The 17,288-nt window shown below is 46.3% G+C and overlaps 3 protein-coding genes across 8 annotated transcripts; 2 read left to right on the forward strand and 1 right to left on the reverse strand.

Moving 5' to 3' along the window:
* The first annotated feature begins 994 nt into the window (after positions 1–994).
* On the forward strand, positions 995–7,846 carry LOC100823067 (nuclear poly(A) polymerase 4). Of its 4 annotated transcripts, none has more exons than XR_002964866.1 (12): positions 995–1,501; positions 1,604–1,681; positions 3,176–3,283; positions 4,304–4,366; positions 4,453–4,614; positions 5,066–5,179; positions 5,266–5,328; positions 5,460–5,789; positions 5,874–6,038; positions 6,204–7,117; positions 7,214–7,297; positions 7,388–7,846. XR_002964866.1 is itself a non-coding variant. In XM_024461202.1 (10 exons), exons 1-10 carry the CDS (start codon positions 1,370–1,372, stop codon positions 7,077–7,079), a joined length of 2,091 nt encoding a protein of 696 aa, XP_024316970.1. In that variant the 5' UTR covers positions 995–1,369; the 3' UTR covers positions 7,080–7,198. The 4 variants fall into 4 exon arrangements, 1 of the variants encoding a protein (XP_024316970.1); XR_001407024.2 differs by having other exon boundaries at positions 7,245–7,297; XR_001407023.2 differs by having other exon boundaries at positions 7,254–7,297.
* Positions 7,847–7,990: 144 nt separating this feature from the next.
* Positions 7,991–11,996, forward strand: LOC100823379 (receptor-like protein kinase HSL1). Of its 2 annotated transcripts, XM_024461200.1 has the most exons (3): positions 7,991–10,635; positions 10,753–10,894; positions 11,646–11,996. In XM_024461200.1, exons 1-3 carry the CDS (start codon positions 8,022–8,024, stop codon positions 11,764–11,766), a joined length of 2,877 nt encoding a protein of 958 aa, XP_024316968.1. In that variant the 5' UTR covers positions 7,991–8,021; the 3' UTR covers positions 11,767–11,996. The 2 variants fall into 2 exon arrangements, with proteins under 2 accessions (XP_024316968.1, XP_014756587.1); XM_014901101.2 differs by lacking the exon at positions 11,646–11,996 and having other exon boundaries at positions 10,753–11,369.
* A 1,769-nt stretch (positions 11,997–13,765) lies between these two features.
* Positions 13,766–14,751, reverse strand: LOC112271597. Of its 2 annotated transcripts, none has more exons than XM_024461204.1 (2): positions 14,625–14,751; positions 13,766–14,512 (listed from the first exon to the last, which is right to left on the reverse strand). In XM_024461204.1, the coding sequence occupies exon 2, from the start codon at positions 14,243–14,245 to the stop codon at positions 13,895–13,897; it is 351 nt and encodes a 116-aa protein (XP_024316972.1). In that variant the 5' UTR covers positions 14,246–14,512; positions 14,625–14,751; the 3' UTR covers positions 13,766–13,894. The 2 variants fall into 2 exon arrangements, with proteins under 2 accessions (XP_024316972.1, XP_024316971.1); XM_024461203.1 differs by having other exon boundaries at positions 14,606–14,718.
* Positions 14,752–17,288: the final 2,537 nt, after the last annotated feature.

The raw sequence follows: 17,288 nt of genomic DNA on the forward strand, positions 1-17,288 counted from the left end.
CCGTCCCGGCATCCACCGCTGAAGCAACACCGGTGAGAAGCCACACGAGCCACAGCCATACGCACGGGGAAGGGAGACGAGTGACTGCACCAGATCTGCAGCCGAAAACGCCTCCGAGGAGCCCGCCGTCCGCCATTGAGGATGGCCAGGCCGGCCGCCGGCTAGATCCGGCGCACAACCACTCGCCGGCAGTTGCTGCTCCAACAATGTGCAACAGTTGTAGTTAGGCAAAACTTGACGTGTTGCACCTTCCGCCTCCATACACACCACAAACATCCCGCAACAGTGTGCGACTCTGTCCTCTTACGCACCTTAGGATTGGAAGCATCTCCTCTACCATGCGCCAGCTGCCGTGCTGGTGGCTGGCAGTTGGAGCCCAGACCCACGTGCCAGCCACCACTACGTCAGGCTCCGTACGGCAGGTGATCCGTCTCACTTAGATTTCTTCTCCACCGTCTCTACACGTTGTTCCAGGTAGTGTGGGTACATTGACTTTCGTGAGGATTGTCGAGAATTTGGTGATTAGAGTTCCAACGAGGAGTTTGTTCGAGTTAGCATTTGGACGAGTGAATCGATGAATCAGTGCAGTGCATGTAGTACGTAGGCGTTGGTCAGGATTTGCATTATTTCTTTCCTTTTTCGTGAGAGATCAATATGGTTTTTAGCATAAATTCATGTGTTTCATAAATTATTGGCGAGCAGCTGCACTTTAAGCCTTATTCATTTTATAGGGTTTTCATAGAAAATCCAAAGGATCGAGAATTTCATATGAAAATTCATTGTAGATGCATTGTTTCGTAGAAAACAAGCAGAATGATTCTTTAGAAATTTCAACAAGTTCTTTTTTTTTTAGAAAAATGAACATTAGATCTAACTTTTTGTTGTTTTCATATGTAAAAAAATCCTAAGTTTATTAGGATGGCAAGTGCCACCTACGACAGAGTTTTGCTCTTCTCACCTCATTTTTTCCCCCTTGGGCCGAAGCGCATCTACCTCTCCCTTCTTTTTTCCCTTCCTGAGCCGCATGTCCCTCCTGTCTGGCCCATCTCGCTGCTGCCGAGCGCCCCAGCCTCCTCGCTCGTCTTCCTCCTCGCGCACGACTGGATTCCAGTAACGCAAGCGGCGCCACCACCGCCGCCGCCGGTTATCTCCCCTTCGATTCTCTTGCTCCCAAACGTTTCTCCTCCCATCACCCCACGAATCGATCCTGCCCTTAGGTCCCCGTTCCATCTCCTTAATCTCCCCCAATTCGTAACTGAGGCAAAAATCAAGGTAGGGCGGCGGCCGCCCTACCTTGCCCTACTGGTACTGGGTCCTCCGCTTTGGTTGCACTGACATAAGTCCCGCCGTTTTTGTTTCCTGTGGTTGAATGGCGGGATCGGTGGCCACCGGAAGGGTGACGCCTCAATCGTCCCTGAAGCGGTCCAGCGGCATGGATCCGCCGTTATCTTTGGCTGGACCGACCATGGTCGATCTCCAGAAGACGTCTGAGCTGGAGAAGGTTATTCATTGATATTTTCGTATGTTTTGCTGCTCCGCTGATATGTATGCTGTCCATATCGATAATATCAATGCTTTCGGGTCGTCGGAAATATGATTGCAGTTCTTAGTTGAAGCGGGCCTTTACGAGGGAGAGGAGCAGTCTGCCAAACGGGAGGAGGTGCTACGCGAGATTGGTCGGGTAATCCCTTGCATCCTGCTTTACTTCATAAGTTGATATCATATCGATAGCTAGTTAACTACCCATTACTTGTTAACCCCTCAAATTCTAGGGTAACTAGGATGTGGGCTTGGGAGGATGCAATATGTTTACACCACGGAAGCATTACTGTTTCAACATTTTTTGCACTTGTTTTAATTGGAAAGTTCTGCCTTGCGCAAGGATGTTGATACATATATATAATTTTAATGCTTCCTGTGGGCACTATATTTACAGGATTTTTGGTGCGGACTAAACATGAGAAGTTTTTATTGGCTTTATTTCTATTTCCATTTTGCTATTCTATAAAGAGGAAAATGCATGGCTGGTCTATCAACTTGACCAGCATGTGCAATTTAGTCAACATGCTGAAAATTGTAGCAAACACGTTTATAAGATGGAAATTGTGTGCACCCGAGGTAAAAACCCGAGGTAAAAAATACGAATACCCGACCCTGACGCTGGTCTGGCATGCCGACGTGGACAAATGGCCAGTGCCAGGGCATTTTGGCGCGAAACAGGTAGTTTCTTTATGAAGTGACCCTGCATTTATTCTTTAGGAGACGGATCGGTCGTTGTGGCCCTCATATCAAGCACACGGACAGAACAGTGCCGGAAGTATCACCCTTGTGACACGTGATCGCCGGCGTCATGCCATCTTTATTTATTTTGCAGGAGGAAAATACACGTAGGGTGTCAGAGGGCACGGCGGCGTGCGGCCAAGATATCATGGCGGAGCTCCAACTCGCTCACCGTGAGGCTAGGGAGAAAGCGAGGATCCGCGCGGGAGCGACGCGCATCATGGCCAGGGCTCCTGCGGCCGGGAGAGGCTTGCTGGTGGTGGGGGAGAGTGGCTAGAGGGCTTGGTGGCACCGGCGAAGAAGCTTAATTACGTGGGTGAGGGGGTTGATGGGAGCGGCACGCAAGCAGATTTTGGTCCCGCAGTGCATCCCGATCCCACAGTTGCCAGTGTCAGAGCACCAGTCGCCTTCCTGCACTGCCATGACACCAGCTGCTCTGCCTACAGCGACGAGGAGGAGGACGTCACAGGCGGGGGCGGGTGGCCATGGTAGCTACCTACCGAATAAGCAGCGAACGAAAGCTCGTCGGGTCTTGGGGACGAGGATGACAATGGAGACGATGGTGAAGCTGAAAAATTTAAGGGGCCTATTTGCACAACCGGAATGCCCTGGCATGGGCCATTTTGTCCATGTCGGCATGCCAGCTCAACATATGGGCTGTCCAAACGTATCTTTGACCATGGATGCACATAATTTCCAGCTTATAAACGTGTTTTTTACAATTTTCATGTACGTTGATTAAAATTGCACATGCTCGCCAAGATGATTGACTAGCCATGCATTTTCCTCTTCTACAAATGCTAGTCCTATTTAGTAGTGTGACTTGTGTTTTATCAGGTCCTTTCTTTTTCTGCGCTGCAGTTTACCGTGACCCGGCTTTTTATTGAGTTTGCAGATAGTCAAGGAATGGGTGAAACAGTTAACTAGTCAGAAAGGGTATGCTGACCAAATGGTTGAAAAGGCAAATGCAGTTCTTTTCACTTTTGGATCTTACCGATTGGGGGTAACTGCTTTTTCTGCCCTTCTTTTGGAGTTTTCTTTTTTACGTACACCTTGTCCTTCTCTGCCTGATTAATTCACAGAATTAGTTTCTTCTTGATGTATCTTATCAATGTGAATTAACTACCACTAAATTAGTATCGCCTATGCTGGGTAGTTTGGCAACTCGGCACTGCATTCCTTTGATATTGCATAGTTTATCAGTGTGGCATTACTTGTATTCTAGGATCAAGTGCTTCAATTTTTGCTCAAAGGTTGCTATAGTTAATCGCTAAAATCTACAATTAATCACCCCAAAAGTAATGTTGTGGTGACATCGCTAGGACTGTGTCAGAGGACAAAAATTCTTGTTTTGATTGGATGAGTAGGGTGACCAGTGGAGTAATTTGTATGCCATTAATTATCAGATCATGTTATTAACCATCAAATACCACTTGTTCTGTGTGATACGAGCTAAAACAGCAACTAATAACAACCTGAAGGGGTACTTTCGACTTCTGCACTCCTTGAATTCATCATATACCCCAATCAAGCAATAACTGATAATTGTGATTGAGATAAAAAAGTTGAGCATAAGAAATTTGGAGTTATTGACTATTTAGTATGTTTTGTTTTGTGTTGGTCGCATGTCCCTCATTGCACCTGAAGTCCGGAACTCGACAATCATTTTTTTTTATGGAAGATTTGGTACAGTCGAATGTATAAGGTTTTCCATCTTTTTCCGAAAAATTCTTAAATATTATTTGAAGTGCAGTAATAATAGCATAAGGTTGTATTAAATCCAAGACACTTATTATGGATCGGAGGGAGTAATAAACAAGGGATTCTACAAATTACAGACTTGTGCCGGTTCCTGGGCAGCAAGTCTGTCCATGCAACATTCAACACAATACATGCTTTGTGAAGTTTTATGTTCTTTTACGACTTTGTTACATTGCTATTACAGTATGATTTATTTCGTAGTACATAATTTCATACTCCGTGCTAGGCAAATTTGAGTACTTGATAACGACCTCTTTGTTAGGTTCATGGGCCTGAAGCTGACATCGATATTGTATGTGTTGGACCATCATATGTGAACCGAGAGGTAAAGTCTTCTTTTTGTTGCTTAGAGCATATGCTGTTCATGGATTACATAAATCTTCATAATGGATGAGATGACTATTTCTTCAGGACGATTTCTTTGTCACACTACATGACATATTAGCACAAATGGAAGAAGTGACTCAACTGCAGCCTGTACCTGATGCTCATGTACCTGTTATGAAATTTAAGTTTCAAGGGATACCAATTGATCTTCTCTACGCCAGAGTATCTCTTTCAGTAATACCACCAGTAAGTTTGCATTTTGTAATATTTGTGTGTGCAAATACTTCTGCTGCACTTGTTGTAGTCCTATTGTTATGCATGGTGATTATACCATGCGCTTGAGATAGTGTTTTTGCTAAGCTTTCTTCTGTTAGGTCCCTTCCCAGCTTTTATTGTTTCTAAGCTGCACAACGCAAATAGTTCTTGGCAATTTTGAAAAGACCGGCTATTTTAAAATGTTATGTTAATTGAACCTTTGACGGAGATTTATAGCATATGATTCAACTTAAATGGCTGTCATTTAGTAACAGCCTCAAGGTTATGACAAAGACGAACTGTTTGACCGTCGATGCAAGTTGTGCAACACTTAACAGTTTATTTGCCTGAACTTCTATCTCTTGCCATTGTGTCTGTAAACAGTAAGAAAAAGTTCATGATACATGTTTAACCTGTGACCTCTATTTCTTTAATGATGCAGGATTTTGACATCTCTCAAGGATCTGTGATTTGTGATGTTGATGAAGCAACTGTTCGAAGTCTTAATGGGTGCAGGGTGGCAGACCAGATTCTTCGACTTGTTCCAAACACTGAGGTTATTTTAACTAAGAAATTACCATTATCTTATATTATTGACTATTGAGTTCTACCTTGTTAGTAAAATAAAAATATGTTTTGTAGAACTTCAGGACAACACTCAGGTGTTTGAGGTACTGGGCAAAGAGAAGGGGTGTTTATTCTAATGTAAGCCTGGTTTTATCATCTATGATACACTTAAATTTGCAAGTGGGACCGAATCAAACTATCACCATGCCAAGAAAGAGTTTTCTTTTACATGTGAATCATGATTTTTTTCTAATGGATTTCCTTGTTAGGTTACTGGTTTGCTTGGGGGTGTCAATTGGGCCATATTGGTTGCTCGTGTCTGCCAACTCTATCCTAACGCTGTTCCAAGTATGCTGGTTTCAAGATTCTTCAGAGTTTTTACACAGTGGCAGTGGCCAAATCCGGTGATGCTTCGTGCAATTGAGAACGATGACCTTGGTTTTTCAGCATGGGATCCACGTAAAAATCCTCGTGATAGATCCCATGTTATGCCCATCATTACTCCAGTCAATCCACGCATGAACTCTAGCTACAATGTTTCGACTAGCACATTGAGGGTTATCATGGAGCAATTTAAGCTCGGAAACAAAATTCTCCAGGTATGCATTATGTATAACTTTCTTAAAGTTTACATTTAAGAACTACTTTTCTGGAGAAATACGTTGTTCCTATCTTTGATGCAGGAAATCGAGCTTAATAAGGCCAGTTGGACTGCTTTGTTTGAGCCTTTCCAGTTTTTTGAGGCATATACAAAATATCTAGTGGTCGACATTGTTGCAGATGATGACGATGATCTTCGGCTTTGGAAGGGATGGGTTGAATCTCGACTGAGACAGCTGACTTTAAAGGTTGCTCTATTCTTTTTTTTTTATTGCACCTCTGCTTGAATCCAACTACAGTTACTATTTGTGATCATACATTTGGATTTTCGAACATATCTTAAAGCAGGCCTTCTGTTAGATCCGGCCAAATAATTTCTTCCCTTGTGGTAATCTATCTTTTCTAAAATGTAGATTGAGCGGGACACCAAAGGAATGCTGCAGTGTCATCCTTACCCATTGGAGTATGCAAATCCTTTGGCACAGTGTGCTCACTCTTCCTTCTACATGGGCTTATCAAGGAAAGAGGGGATGAAAATGCATGGTCAAAAATTTGATATCCGAGGAACAGTAGATGAGTTTATGCATGAAATGGGATTGTATACATCGTGGAAGTCTGGGATGGATTTAGCAGTTACCCATGTTCATAAGAAGCAGATCCCCTATTATGTATTTGAACAGGGTTACAAGAAACATTGTCCACCAATGCTTCCAAACGAGCAAGAGCAGTCTGATAGAAATGACAATGAAGATGGCACACTGACTGGATCCCTGGAGGGTCAACTTAAGAGAAAGCATGATATTGATGAAGCTGGTCACATCGAATCATGCAAATCTGTTAAAAGGTCTTCAGTAAGTCCAGGTTACAAGGAAACTCCACCTGAGTATGGGAGCAACATCAGTAAAATTGTATGTGAAAACCCAGTCAAATCGGTTTCTAGCGCTCTCTGTAGTGGACTTCAGAATAGTCTGTTGCATGGTGATGTAAGTCTGGAACCATCAAATTGCTCTAGTTCACCACATGGATCTGAGGAGTCTACTGCGTCAGGCTCAAGCTGTGCAGCAGTGGAAACAGTTGGTTTAGTTGATGAAACTGTTGATCCTGAAAGCTCAATGCCATGTATTGTAAATGGCACGGTTCAAACAATGGCAGTCCACACGCCTATAAAATGTGTGGCTGAGAAGGATGAAATGAAGTTCGAGGGAATCAATAGCTTGGCAAATCGTGCTGAGTTTCTGGACAAACCAGAAATGCTCACTGGGAACATCCTTCCTGAGAATCTGCACTGATGGGAATGTAGTGATTTGAAGTGGCCTTCCAGATAGAGGTTTTGCTTCCTATGCATTCTCCCTGTCCAAATCATCATTATTTTTCTGACGATCTGAATTTTACTCTTACCCTTTGACTATTTTTGTCTGCGAAGCTGAATGATGTGATTGAAGTGGTTTCTAAAGCTCATGCAGGTGCAGAATTGGGTATGCTCCAGAGGCCAGAAAGCATCAACGAGGCATGTCTTGTAATCACAATCTTGTATTTAGCCATCTAAAGTACTCTATTGTGTTTACACTGCTGTTTGGTACTTTGTTTCTAATGACAGTTCTCGTCTGTCTGAACTGTGAGGGAGGAGGATAGTCGAAGGAAACAATGACTTCTGGCTAAATGGATTCTGAGGTTTCATACCTGTGGTTGGTAAGTTTGTTTGCTCACAAACATTGCTTCCGAGTTCTGACATAGATTTTGTCAGAAGGGGATCTTAAACGAAGCTTGCGTAGAAATATTCAATCAACTACATGGAGATATATATCGGTTGCTTCTTAGAAGGAGAAGACGTTACCAAGGAATGTGAACATCTACTATCTGCATTACCTGATCTTATGCACAAAGTGGTCAGCTTGTAAGTTGTTTACAGTTGCTCTGTTTTACATTAGTTAAATAGGTTTAGTCAGGCTTGGGTGGCATATTATCAGTTTTGGTCATCGATAAGACTACTGTACACCTTTTACCTGCAAATTCTGTAACATCCCGTTGGATGGGAGCAAGGAATTAGGTTTCTGAATTCTGTTGTTTGGATGCATTTGGAATTGGGGAATGGTTCCATCATGGAAGACTTTGACCAACGACTCATGAAGTCCTTTTCTCCACCAAATTCCTTAACCACTCCCCACTCTACAAGTCTTCATGGAAACCCAAGAGACTGCTAGCGCAGACGCTGACTGCTATCTTGTCCAAGAATGGCTTGCTGCTATCTTGCCTTACTTCTCGTCTTCCTCACCTCCGGTACCCATGCGAAGCCCCACCACGGAGAGCTACAAACCCTCCTAACCATCCGGCGAGACTGGGGAAGCCCTGCTGCACTGAGCTCATGGAAACCCAAAAGCTCCGTTCATCTCGCCCACTGTAACTGGGATGGAGTTACCTGCAACAGCAATGGCCAGGTCACCACCTTGTCTTTCGCAAAACTCCACATAGCCAATCCAATCCCAGCCTCCGTATGCAGGCTCAAGCACCTGTCGTCCTTAGACCTTTCCTACAACAACCTCACCGGCGAGTTCCCCAAGGTGCTCTATGGCTGCTCGACTCTGCAGTACCTCGACCTCTCCAATAATCAGCTCGCCGGCAGCCTCCCGGGCGACATTGGCAAACTCTCTTCGGAGATGCTGCACCTGAACCTGTCAGCCAATGGTTTCATCGGCCACGTGCCGTCAGCCATTGGGGGATTCCTGAAGCTCAAGTCCCTGGTTCTTGACACCAACAGCTTCAACGGGAGCTACCCAGCTGCCGCCATCGGCCGCCTGGTTGAGCTTGAGACGCTGACGCTGGCCAGCAACCCGTTCGCGCCGGGGCCTCTGCCCGACGCGTTCGGCAAGCTGACTAAGCTGACACTTCTGTGGCTGTCGGGGATGAACCTGACCGGTAGAATCCCCAGCAGCTTGTCAGCGCTCAACGAACTCTCGATCCTGGACATGGCCATGAATAACCTGCAGGGCAAAATCCCCGTGTGGATATGGAAGCTTCAGAAGCTCCAGTACCTATACATGTACGGCAATAGATTCACCGGCGGGATCGGGCCGTTTGACGCCGCCGTGAGCATGCTCCAGCTCGACCTGTCAAGCAACAGGCTCACCGGACCCATACACGATACCATCGGCAGCATGAAGAACCTGAGCTTGCTGTTTCTGTACTACAACGACATCGCCGGGCCGATCCCGGTGAGCCTCGGGCTGCTCCCGAACCTCGCCGACATCCGGCTATTCGATAACAAGCTTTCGGGCCCTCTGCCACCGGAGCTCGGCAAACACTCCCCGCTGGGCAACTTCGAGGTCGCCAACAACCTCCTCTCAGGGGGGCTGCCAGAGACGCTCTGCGCCAACAAGCAGCTCTACGACCTCGTGGTCTTCAACAACGGATTCTCGGGGGTGTTCCCAGCGGGACTCGGAGAGTGCGACACGCTGGACAACATCATGGCGGAAAACAACAGCTTCACCGGGGATTTCCCGGAGAAGATATGGTCATTCCCCAAGCTCACCACCGTCCTGATTCATGACAACAGCTTCACCGGCACTCTGCCCGCGAAGATATCGCCTTTGATCTCGAGGATCGAAATGGACAACAACAGATTCTCCGGTGCCATCCCGATGACTGCATACAGGCTACAAACGTTTCATGCGCAAAATAATTTGTTCTCGGGCATTTTGCCGCCTAACATGACTGGACTCGCCAACCTCGCTGATCTCAACCTCGCCAGGAATCGTTTATCTGGCCCAATTCCGATGTCCGTCCAGTTTTTGAGAAGGCTGAATTTTCTCGACCTCAGCAGCAACAAGATATCTGGGCCGATTCCAACAGGGATTGGGTCGCTGCCAGCGCTCAACGTCCTTGACCTCTCCAAGAACGAGCTCACCGGCGACATACCGCCAGATTTTAGTAATCTCCACATCAACTTCATAAACCTCTCATGTAATCAACTCACTGGCGTGATACCGGTCTGGCTGCAGAGCCCCGCGTACTACCAGAGTGTCCTGGACAACCCCGGTCTGTGCTCCGGAGTACCAGGCTCCAGCCTACGCCTATGCGCCGGAAGCAGCAGCAGCAGCAGCCACGACCACCATGTAATCATCATTCTGTTGGTCGTGCTTCCCAGCATAACTCTCATCAGCGCCGCCATTACTGGATGGCTTCTCCTCTCGCGTAGGAGGGGCCGCCGAGACGTTACGTCGTGGAAGATGACAGCGTTCAGGGCGCTGGATTTCATGGAGCACGACATAATCAGCGGGATCAGGGAGGAGAACTTGATTGGCAGGGGCGGCTCAGGTAAAGTGTACCGAATCCAGCTGCGCAGAGGAAAGGCAGGAGGATGTGGCAGCGACAGCCAAAGGACGGTGGCCGTGAAGAGGATCGGGAACGCCGGGAAGGCGGACACGAGCCTTGAAAAGGAGTTTGAGTCGGAGGTAAATACGCTGGGGGAACTCCGGCATGACAACATCGTCAACCTGCTCTGCTGCATCTCCGGCGACGATGACAAGCTTCTCGTGTACGAGAACATGGAGAACGGGAGCCTGGACCGTTGGCTGCATCGCCGCCACCAGAAGCATGCCGGTGTTGTCGGGCCACTAGACTGGTCGACGAGGCTGAGCATCGCCGTTGACGTCGCCAGAGGCCTTAGCTACATGCATGAGGACTTGGTCCGGCCGGTCATCCACCGTGACGTCAAGTGCAGCAACGTCCTGCTTGACTGCAGTTTCAGAGCCAAGATCGCCGACTTTGGGCTTGCTCGAATCCTTGCCAAGTCCGGCGAGTCGGAGGCGGCCTCTGCCGTTTGCGGGACCTTTGGTTACATCGCTCCAGGTCACTACTCCCCTGCACATTGTCTGCAAGTAACCCATATGATAAAATTCATAACACTGACCTTTAATGTATAGCAATGATGTGTCTGAAGTCTAATCCGTGCATTTGATTTCGCAGAGTACATACAGAGGGCAAAGGTGAGCGAGAAGGTGGATGTCTACAGCTTCGGGGTGGTCCTGCTGGAGCTCGCCACCGGCCGGGGCGCGCAGGACGGCGGCACGGAGTCGGGAAGCTGTTTAGCCAAATGGGCATCGAAAAGGTACAGGAATGGAGGTCCGTTTGCCGGCCTGGTGGACGATGAAATCCTTGATCCAGCCCACTTGGATGACATGGTAACCGTGTTCGAGCTTGGCGTGGTCTGCACCCGCGAGGATCCGCGATCAAGGCCGTCCATGAGCCAGATCCTCCGCCAACTCCTCGACCTCAAGTTTGATCGGAACAAAATAGACGGCTGCGAAGCCAAAGACAATTTTGGCGTTGATTCTTCTGACCAGTGTATAGTTTGATTTCCACCGGGGTTTGGGTGAATGCAATGCATCCCATGCAGAGCCTACTCATTTACCCAAAGTCCCTTTCGACTACAGAGTTGTGATCAATTGCACGCGAAAATTAAGAAATGTTAGTTGCACACACAAGATTGCGGGAGCCATACACAAGGAAGATACACAAACGTATGACATCAACATATTTAAAGCCGATTTCAAGAATAAAAAATGTTCTGTGGATTAATTAAACGGTTTGTTTGACTCACAACACTTGTTTACCGTTGGCTTCATGTTGGAGAATGCTTCAAAACTGGATATCGCTGAGTCTATTTTAACAAACTTTTTTTCATAGGCTCTAATACATGTTCTGCACAATACATGTTGCGCTCTTTAATCTAAAACTTTAAGCCATCGGGAACTGAGGGTAGCTTAGGTAGGTGGTTGATTTTCTGTGGTGGAACCAGCCCATTCAGGTTCAAGTTTTCGACTTGGTAAGGTGCTCACATTTTGCTGAATTTATTTCAGGCTTAACCGGTTTTGTGCTTTCTGTGGGAGTGACGTATCCATCAACTATGAGGCGTTGTTGTGCTGGACCAGTCTCTCCGAGGTGCTCATAGGGGTAGGGTGTGCGTGCGTTCGTTCATAGGGTGAGTGTGCCTGCGTTTTTGTTAGCGTCTGAATCTGTATTGTGTTTCCTTGGGAAAAAAATTAAGCCGTCAAGATAATTTCACATAGATATCCCTAGTGACCCATATGTGTATGTGCCCACTATATCAAATTCATTAGTTCCACCTATGATTTTGAAAATTGAAACATTATTCCACTTACCATAGAAGAGTGTGTCACATCGTAATTGATGTCAGGTCTCTATGTGAATCCTTGTGCTCCAAGCCTCAGTTATCTTATCAACTCATTGTTTTTGTTTCTCCCATAGGGAAGGAATTATGATGAGTTGCTATTTCTGAGGAAAATACCCCTCTATTATTGAGGGAGCACAATTCTTCAATTACTTCGTTTCATGTGAACCAATTTGATTGTGCTTGAGGCACTCTACCATGGATTTTGATTTAGGCCTCAAGAAGTTTTTTTTAGCAATTTTGAAGAAATATATGTTGACAATGTAGTCGTTTTGTAATATGATTCTCCTTCATCGATATAATTTGTGGAAGCTTTATTTATACTTTCGGACTCCACATTATTTCCCCATCACGACAGAGTCAAGGTAATTTAATGTCCTAACACTAGAATTTGTGTGCACAGTTGTACTAGGCTCTAGATCATTAGCATCTTGTAGGTGTCTTTCAACTAAAGGTTGAATTGCATTTATGGGTAGAGGGGATTATTTCCTTTGTTTTCCTATTTCTCCCCCTCTTATTTGCATGTCAGCGAGAATATAAAAACCTAAAATTGTATATGCTGCATCATGATTTAATTTTTAGTTCTATGTACTGATCTAATATCATCACATACGAACAACACATATATTGATCAATATGGCGTTGACATAATAACGATTCACGTACCAGATTAAAACATGTTTCTAGTACATGTGGCATTAATTTTAGTTAGCATAACATTACTTCTTGCTATAGAACCATAGTATCCTTAATTGCACAATATAGTATTATTAATCGCAAAATATAAATACCTGCGAAATCATAAATCTTTGCCATGATTAATTACTCCTTGTCAGCTTCTATGCTTTTGCCTACAAAATCGAAGGAGATTGTAATTCGTCAGTGTGAGCATGTTGGTATGGAATTATATAGTACAGAGCTCATGCCCATCAAACAAAAGAACTAGCAGACAAGCATGGCTCAGCTAATTAGTACTCCATCTGTTTCTAAATGTAAATGTAAGATGTTTTACCATGGTTATAAAATCAAGTATCTTAATGTTTGACCAACTTTCTGGAATAATCTATTAAGATCATGTACAATGCTACAAGGCAGGGTGCTTATACAAAATAAAAGGTTTTGTTTAGCAGCAGTGCTTATGTTCTGTAGGACATGTGCTTAAATAGACATCCGTGGCATAGAAATAAGCACTGAAGGTTAAGAATAAACCAGTTTCATTTTGAAGCACTACTGTAAGCAACATGCATCATACATTCTCTAACATCTATAATTGTAAATTAGTTTTGTAAATCTGTCATGATACTTTTTTTAAAGGAGGACATGTTCCCGGCCTCTGCAATTCGTCATGATATATATCGTCATATAATACTTTATATTGCAGACATTAGTACATTTTTCTATAAACTTGGTGAAACTTAAGACAAAGCTATAACATCTTTTAATAATGAATGCAGATAGTGCTCTACATACTGCTAATGTACGAACAAATCAACTAAGTTAAATAGCAGTAACTTTGGTTGCATGTCTCGCACTTACATTGTGAATGAATAGCAAATGATATGAGGAGTAGCACGAGTAGCACGGGCTTAGTGTACTTGTCTATAGAGAAAATGCAATACTCAACACTTATGAGCTCGTATGATGGTACGATATTGTGTCACCTCCGGCCTCTACATCCATATATATGCCTACATATATATAGGGAAGAGCAAGCTGATGTATCTAAAGTTTCAATACTTTGATACATTAGTTACATGCAGGTAATAAGTATCCGTTTAACTGTACGCTGGCTAGTAACTGTTACATTCTTTATATAAGTTTTTAAAACTGATAGTATACACTTTTTAGGCACTTTATAAACCTTATAAACCATTTATCTCTTTCTAACTAAGGATACTATTAACTAGGACTCCTAATTTAACCATTTCCAGGAGAAAGGGGAAGAGTCATGTCGTGGAGGGCTCCAACAGCAGAGCCCTGCAGCTGCTGGCGGAGCGCGAGGCTGGGGGACAGCTGGACCCCCTGCGCCTTGACACGCACCTGGAGGAGGACGACACCACCTTCATCGCCGACTTCGACGAGCTGAAGAAGGAACTCAGCGACAACTACATCGTCATCGCTCGCTTCAACACCAGCGGCGTCTTCAGCGCCTACTCCCTGTTCCTCCGCATGAAGACCATCTGGCAACTGCGCGGAGGTATGATGTACAAGGCCCTCGCAGACAAGAAGTTTCTCATCGAATTTCATCATGAAGGGCACTACCGCCATGTGCTCGCGGGAGGGCCGTGGACTCACCACGGCGACGCGCTGCTACTGGAGGCGTACGACGGGCGATCCTCTGCTTCTGACATCACCCTGAGGTACATGCCGGTCTGGGTGCGAATCATGGACCTGCCCCTGTCCATGATGAACGAGTAGGTCGGTAGGGCACTGGGCGAGCGCCTGGGCCGCGTCCTCCAGGTGGCCGCCGACAACCGCGGCCGTGTCTGGGACGACTACCTGCGCATCCGCATCCTCCATGACATCCACCGCCCCCTGCAGAGGTGGATCAAGGTGAAAGGCAGGGGTGAAGAGGAAGTGATGAGATATGAGGTTAAGTATGAAAAGGTTCCAGATTTTTGCTTTTACTGTGGCCTTGTGTCACGACCTTCCTGGACATGGAGCAGCGTCGTGAAGTGCGCAGGCAAGAGAAGCTGAAGGCTAAGAAGGAGAAGAGATTGGCGCGTGCTCAATGGGCCGTCAATGTGCAGATGAAGCCCAAGACTTGCCGGCCCATCTCGCAGGAGCCGGAGACTGCTGCTACTTAAGCGTTACTGTGCACCGGAGAAGGGTATCGATTATGTAATAGCTTAAACGCTGAACTCCTTTCCCCATCTTCTTCTTCCCCAAGGATCCTTCGATCTGAGGAAACTGTATCTCGGCGTGACGCTGGGGAATTGTATCCACTATATCCTGAGTAATCGAGTGAGGAGCGTCACACCTTGTGGGCCATATCAGCAGGAACTGTCTCATGGCGGAAGAGGAGAAGCTCGTCCGCTACTGCGTCGAACAACGGGCGTCTCCTTACAAGAAGTTCGAGCACAGGTCCTCCTTCATGACAGGCAGCTCCTCCCACCGCAAGCGCAAGCTGTTCTTCAGGGACGGGTCCAAGGTGGAACTGAAGATTGCACCCGAGAGCTCAAACCGCACTGCCTGCGAGGAAGCTGGAGATGGGCAGCCCCCTCCAGGGTGGAACCACGTCGACATCACTGCAGTGGCGGACGCTGTCGGCAAGCTCCAGGTTCAAGAGGTGCGTGAGGAGGGCAACATTCCTGCCCCCCTAACTAATCAAGATGTCACTGCAGCTGCCTCCAGAGTGAAGGCCAAGAGCACGCTGTTCGCCCGTTGCCAGGGTGGACCAAAAGGGAGATCCACCATCAAGAAGGTCCAGAAGCCGTACATGGCAGCCCCCCCCCATCAAGGACTGCCTGGTCAAGGAGAGCAGCCTGCTGAAGGAGATCAAGGCTGATGAAGCACAACGTCTTGCAAGCGCCTTCAACAAAGCTCAGCAGCAGATCCTTGGAAAGAGGGCAGAAGCAAACAGAGATGGAGAAGCAGGTGGAGGTAAATGTGTGCAGCAAGAGGAAGACACAGCCACCAGCCAAAGCAAGCATGGCACTCAGGAGGAGCCGACGGAGGTGGACAAGGAGGAGGCAACCAGCCCCGGGGCCGCTGGCCTGTCAGAAGCCATGATGCTGTTATGCTGGAACTTCCGGGGGATTGGCAACCCCGGACAGTTCAAGACCTGGTGCCCCTAGTGCAAGTCAATAAACCCAACATTGTTTTTTCTTTCTGAAACCCGTCAACGTAAGTCAGTAGTTGAGAGTCTTAGATGGAGATTAGGCCTTAAGAATGTTCTTACTTTCAGTTGTGAGGGTAAGGGTGAGGGTCTAGCTTTATTCTGGGATGAGTCGATCCAGATTGATCTGTGTGGAATAAGTAGCAGAATAATTGATGTAATGGTGACAGACCCTTAAAAATAAAGTGGCGCTGCTCTTTTGTGTATGGAGAACCTGTCCCCACCTCCGCCACAACATGTGGACTCTCCTTGATAGAAAGAATAATACCCAGCAGCGATGTCCCCTGGTTTGTTGCTGGCGACTTCAACGAGGCTATGTGGCAGGATGAACATTTCTCCTCCCACCGTCGTAACGAGAAACATATGCTGGACTTTAGGGAAATCCTCTCCCATTGTAACCTCTTTGATCTCGGCTACTCTGGCACCTCCTGGACATATGACAATAAGAGAGCAGGTGCTGATAATGTTCCCGTGAGATTGGACAGAGCCGTCACCTCCCCCTCTTGGTCGACATAACTGCAATGTCAAACACCTCACGTCTTCTCGTTCTGATCATTGTCCTCTATTAATCTGCCTCGAAGAAACTGGTAAGACCTTCAGGCAAAAACCAATTCCAAGATACGAGGAGTGCTGGGAACGTGACCCCTCCTTCCACACTGTTGTGGCGGAGGCCTAGGACAATGGAATGAGCTGTGAAAACTTAGAAGACCTGAACTACAAGCTGTCTAGCTCCATGTCCGCTATGAAGCAGTGGAGCACACTTTGGCCACATTCAAAAGCAGATTGAGAAAAAGCGCAAGGAACTGAGCCAGGCCCGCCATGATAACAGTAAACGTGGGAGACTTAAACAGAGGCACCTTAGTACAAAACTGAAAGAGCTGCTTCTGAGGGAAGAGATGTACTGGCGTCAGAGATCTCGCATCGATTGGGTCAAATCAGGAGATCACAACACTAAGTTTTTTCATAGGAAGGCCACATGGCATGCAAAAAAGAATAGTATCAAGTCTCTCAAGGACCCAGCTAGGAATATCATTGATGATGCTGATGAGTTGGAAAATATGGCTAGAAATTTTTTTGTGGATCTGTTCCAGGCGGACGCAAGTGTTAACCCTGATGTTATCCTAAACCTCATCACTCCTACAGTGGATGATAAGATGAATGAATCCGTGTGCAAGGACTTCACAGATAAGGAGATTGGCGATGCCCTCTTCCAAATCGGCCCCCTGAAGGCCCCGGGCCGGATGGTTTCCCAGCCTATTTCTTCTTCCAAAGGAACTGGGATACCGTTAAAACTGATGTTCTAAAGGCGGTTAGCACTTTCTTCATCACCGGCCAGATCCCTGAAGGTGCAAATGACACAACCATTGTCCTGATTCTGAAAATTAAAAATCCACAGACTATTAAGAACTTTAGGCCCATTAGTCTCTGCAATGTGATCTACAAGATAATTGCAAAATGTTTGGTCAACATACT

Source organism: Brachypodium distachyon, chromosome 3, assembly GCF_000005505.3.
Source record: "Brachypodium distachyon strain Bd21 chromosome 3, Brachypodium_distachyon_v3.0, whole genome shotgun sequence".
Taxonomy (NCBI): domain Eukaryota; kingdom Viridiplantae; phylum Streptophyta; class Magnoliopsida; order Poales; family Poaceae; genus Brachypodium; species Brachypodium distachyon.